Source organism: Physcomitrium patens, chromosome 8, assembly GCF_059467195.1.
Source record: "Physcomitrium patens ecotype Gransden chromosome 8, ASM5946719v1, whole genome shotgun sequence".
Classification (NCBI taxonomy): domain Eukaryota; kingdom Viridiplantae; phylum Streptophyta; class Bryopsida; order Funariales; family Funariaceae; genus Physcomitrium; species Physcomitrium patens.
The window spans coordinates 4239631-4244875 of NC_143417.1; the positions used below are offsets into that span (position 1 = coordinate 4239631).

General features: G+C 43.6%; 1 protein-coding gene across 2 annotated transcripts; it reads left to right on the plus strand.

The window, feature by feature from the left end:
* Positions 1–226: 226 nt before the first annotated feature.
* Positions 227–3973, plus strand: LOC112285564 (sugar transport protein 7). 2 transcript variants are annotated; one of them, XM_024526491.3, is made up of 4 exons: positions 227–446; positions 1007–1417; positions 1709–2034; positions 2359–3973. In XM_024526491.3, the coding sequence occupies exons 2-4, from the start codon at positions 1282–1284 to the stop codon at positions 3436–3438; spliced, it is 1542 nt and encodes a 513-aa protein (XP_024382259.1). In that variant the 5' UTR covers positions 227–446; positions 1007–1281; the 3' UTR covers positions 3439–3973. The 2 variants fall into 2 exon arrangements, with proteins under 2 accessions (XP_024382259.1, XP_024382257.1); XM_024526489.3 differs by having other exon boundaries at positions 1220–1417.
* Positions 3974–5245: the final 1272 nt, after the last annotated feature.

Here is a 5245-nt window from a genome sequence, read left to right on the forward strand (position 1 = left end):
AGGTAGAAAAAACCAGTCTCCATCACAATTATTCGAGCTGAGCAACAATCACCACGTCGGCGGAGCGTCAGTCAGAAAGCATCGTGAATTTGCCGACGATAAAGCTTCCACAAATGTACAGGCTGACGACGACCTCGTGCTGGCATGCATTGTATTGCAAGCAAGCAAGCTAGCAAACAAGCACGGGAATGCGACGCAAACGGGCTCGCCGTGTCAGATCCCAGAGCGTGTCCAGGTGCTGCCGGAGCATGACGAGAGCTGCCGGCTACCTTCACCATTCTCACTGCAATAAAAGCACTACCTCCTCACAAGTCTTGTGAAACACGTCCGAGGTTGTCTAAAAGCCTCCACTGAATTTTGTGGTCGCAACGTGGGTGTGACACCCACTGCCAGCGACTTTGCCCAAGCACGGCAATCGCTGCATGAACTGTCTTCGTTGGGTCCCTGTAAGTACCAGAAGCTCTTTCCTAGGCTTGTTTTGATGCTGTAAGATGTTTTTTGGTGAGTTCATGACGGTGGTCTTGACAGTAGTGTCGAGTTTTCTGTGGCCTCTGATGTGATGCTGCTTACGAGGTCCAAGTGCCGGTCGGCTGGGAGGATAGTGAGGATAGTTGATAGGCGAGGCTACGCAACTGGCGCCGAATGATTAAGCGAAGAGTGACACTGCAGAGGCTGTTGGGCTACGAGAATATCCAGGCGCCAGGTTGCAGCGATGAGTCATGAGGTGAATGGTTTAATGGATCCGTGGTGACATGAGATCAGAGAGCAACCTCATGAGGTGAATGGTGTCATGAGGTGATCTGTAGTTTAATGGAGCCGTGGTGACATGAGATCAGAGAGCGATGATTTGGATGCCGACCTAGTTGGAACGTGGTCTTTAGCTGCTTCAGCAACTGTCGTTTTTTTTTCGCCCTTTGACTCCGAGAGAATTCGGGGGCACATCCTCTGATCTCCACTAATGCGTTAATGCTAACATTTTCTTGCTCTTTTTCTCCGATGGTGTAAGAATGCATGCCTTCGTCTCAGAAGAGAATTAGTTGCATATCTGCAATCAGCCGTCGTGATCAGCTCTTCTCCAACCTTCCAGCATTAAGTTCTCTGTTCAGGGTGTTCACGAGGTCTTCCAGCGAAATCTCCTCCGCAATTTTAAGACTGAAGCTGAAACAATGATCAAATTGAGATATCATAGTTGCGATTCATGGTTTCTGGATTGTGGCAGCACTTCAACCTCAGGTTGCGTTTTATAGCTGGAAGGGCATTGTTGAAGCAATTTGAGGGGAGATGGCGGGAGGTAGCGTGGGAAGCTATAATGGAGGGAAAGCGGAGTATGAAGGGAAGGTCACTGTATTTGTGGTGCTGGCTTGCATCGTTGCAGCCAGCGGTGGTCTTCTCTTCGGTTACGACATCGGTATAACTGGTAGGTACAATTCTTGCTTCGATGATTTCGAACAACACGTTCAAAACTTCTTCAGTAGAACATATAATTTGGAGGGGTCTGGAGTATCCCAACTGGCGAGCTGTAGAGATAAACCGACAGGAACCTGAATGTGAAGCTCCGTAGACGTATGTTCAGGTTGTTGATTTTAATGCCTTGAAGGCGAAAGGAAGGAATTCCTACACTGTCGAATGTTTTCATTAATCCCATGATCGAGTCTTTATATGCGGAGCTGAAAGCAATGGTGGGCATGTGTTGGATATGTTGTAACAGGGGGTGTGACCGCCATGGACGACTTCCTAGTGAAGTTCTTCCCTCGCGTCTACGAGAGGAAGCACTCTGGCAACTTAAAAGAGAGTCACTACTGCAAGTATGATGACCAGGGCTTGCAGCTCTTTACGTCCTCGCTTTACTTGGCCGGTCTCGTGGCATCAATTTTCGCTTCCTTTACCACCCGGTTGCTGGGACGCAAAGCCAGTATGCTCATTGCCGGTCTGGCGTTCTTGGCAGGATCCGTCTTTAACGCAGCGGCCACGAATCTGGCCATGCTGATTATCGGTCGCATGCTGCTGGGTGCGGGTGTTGGGTTTGCTAATCAGGTAGCTGGATCTCCGTCCCTGGTCTTGTAGCAAAAATGTTCGCGAGGTTACTCTAAGCTTCTTACTCACTGTTGCACTGAGAACAGGAAGTTAGGCTCTGGACAAGGTAATATCACTACTTGAATTTTAACCGTTGTTGAGCTCCAAGATAACTCTGAACAACCATGCCTATCAAATCATAACATCGATAAACATCTCTCCTTCAAAATTCTCTTTATCACAGGAAGTAGAAACAGGTTATCTACTGCATTTGTCAGGATAAAGTACAGCACTACAATGAGGTACTCACTGTATATTATGATGAATTGATCATCTTATGTGCAGTCAGTGCCCCTGTATCTGTCGGAGATGGCGCCTGCTAGGCTCAGGGGAGGTCTCAACATCATGTTTCAGCTGGCAACCACCATCGGCATTCTCGCTGCTAACATAATCAACTACGGCACCGACAAATTGCACTCCTGGGGATGGCGTCTCTCTCTGGGCTTGGCTGCCGTACCTGCGGTCCTGCTCACACTGGGCGGTCTCTACTGCCCCGAAACCCCCAACAGCTTGATCGAGCGAGGCAAGACTGAGCAAGGCCGCCACATCTTAGCCAAGATCCGTGGCACTGAGGACGTGAATGTCGAGTATGACGACATAGTGGAGGCCAGCGAGATTGCACAGAGAGTGCAGCATCCATTTCGAAATCTTCTGCAAAAGAGGAACAGGCCGCAGCTGGTGATGGCCATCTCCATTCCTTTTTTCCAGCAGGTCACTGGTATCAACGCCATCATGTTCTACGCCCCCGTGCTGTTCAATTCCATCGGATTTGGGCAGAAAGCGTCCCTGTACTCAGCCGTCATCACAGGTGTCGTAAACGTGGTGGCGACACTGGTATCGTTGGGTGTGGTGGACAAGTGGGGTCGGCGCGTCATGTTCTTGTGGGGGGGAACGCAGATGCTCTTGTGCCAGGTGATCATCGGCATCATCTTGGCATTCAAGTTTGGAGGAACAAACGAGCTGTCTAAGGGTGAGGCGATGGCCATTGTAATATTGGTGTGCATATATGTGGCCGCATTCGCGTGGTCCTGGGGCCCACTGGGTTGGCTAGTCCCCAGTGAGATCTTCCCCATCGAGACACGCTCTGCAGGTATGGCCATCACAGTCTCCGTGAACCTTCTCTTCACGTTCGTCATCGCGCAAGCGTTCTTGACGATTTTGTGTCACTTCGAGTACGGGATCTTCCTGTTCTTTGCAGGATGGGTGGTGATCATGACTGTCTTCATAGCATTGTTTTTGCCGGAAACGAAGGGAGTTCCGATCGAGGAGATGATTTATGTGTGGCGGCGGCATTGGTTCTGGAAGCTGATCATGCCCTCTGACGACCTGCCTTCCTTTGAGGAAAAGCCCACGATCGTTCAGTAGAGCTGACTCAATTTCTTTCAGGCGGCTCTTGCACTTGTCTTTGTGGAATACACATCCTGTCACGAGTGTTAGCTTTGAGATAACCTTCAAGTCTCACGAGCTTATTGACATGATATGATTATGCTGAACACTGTGCCCCGGCCATGCTAGTTATCACAGACCTTTAAAGAATAGTACGCAGCCGTTTCTAGTGTGGTCCTAGACGCATTGATTTACCATCCGAGTCCTGAAACGTGCCTGTCAGCACCTGCACCTCAGTGGATTGAGGGAGCTTATGGAGTTTTGTCGTTATAGACAAAATCTGAGCCTGTTTTGTTGGAATATAGACTTTATATCTCATGTTAGCTAAAAGTATAAATATAGACTTCTAGTGTAGAATTGATCTCTATCTAACTAGTTTACGAAGAGAGATTCAATGTTTACTATAGTCATGCTCCACTAAATAGTTGTGATCCTTATTGAATTGCAACCTCTTGTGTACTATATGTTTCACTAAGCCTCACAAAACTCTCAATGAATTGTTCTTTTTTCAAAATTTTCACAACTTTGAGAACATATTAAAGTAGTTTGAGAGACATAATAGAAAAGAAAAGAGCTTCTCAAATTAAGAGGGTTGTATTGATGGAGTTTTGTACAAAAACTAAGGCATCAATGAACCCTTCTTTACCAATATTTCTTCTCATGTCATTAAGCCATACCTAAATGCTATGTAGATCTAGAAAAGATTAGGTTGTATCAATTCTACTCATATTAAGATTTTCATAACAAAAATGTGAGAAAGACAATAAACTTGTTAAAAATAAAACAAAAAAAAAGATAGAATACTTACACTTACAATCAAGCAAGCAAATAACAATATAAATATTGTCACTCTTAGCTTCACCACCAAAGAATGGCCAAAGTTTGATAGCTTGTAATACATTATCTAGAGGCAAAAATTAAAAAATGAAGTTTGAAATAAAAGAAATGTAGGACTATTTTAAGACTCAAAAATATAATTAGTGGCAGTCTTAGATTTAAATGTAATAACCATTATACCACCAATAAATTAAGTAGCCATTATTTCTGAGAAAAAAAAAAGATGACATTATGCTTGTAATCCTTTAGGACTATGTAGACCTTCTCATATTTTTTTTTTATTTTAGAACTTGTAAAATAACCAACAAAGCACAAGTGGCTTTGAAGAATAAATATTCTATTAACAACATCGTAATTGAAGTCTACTTATAAGAAAAATTTATAATTCTATAAATACAAAGAAAAAAAATAATAATACAATATTATTACGGATATACGCATGTAAGCTAGTAATTACATGTATAAATAGGTAGAAGTAAGTAAAAATAGATAAAAGTAAGTTAATTCTATAATATTTGCTATAGAAGCTTCTTAGAAGCTTTATAGATGCTGCTTTGACTTTATGGGTGCTTTAAATTGACTTTTTGGATTAGAAACGTGGTCAATAAGTTGACCATGTACCACACATGTTGTTAGCTTGAAGACCAAGCTAACTATATGGCCCACACATAGAAAAACTTGCCTTGTAAGTCAAGGCATGTGTCCTACAAAGTCAACATATATTAGAGGTCCTATAGAACATTGCCATATAGCCCTTAGTTAGATAGTATATATAGAGACAAGAGTGAAGTCTTCTTCACTCTTGTCAACTCCTTTCTTACTTCTAGTCTAGTTTCAAGGATCTCTAGTTTTGTTGTCTTTTGGCAATAGCCATTTTAGTTTCTTTTTTAATATATATATATTGAGTTATTTCTATTTTGTCATCTTTCTTTGAAAAAAGTTTCACTTG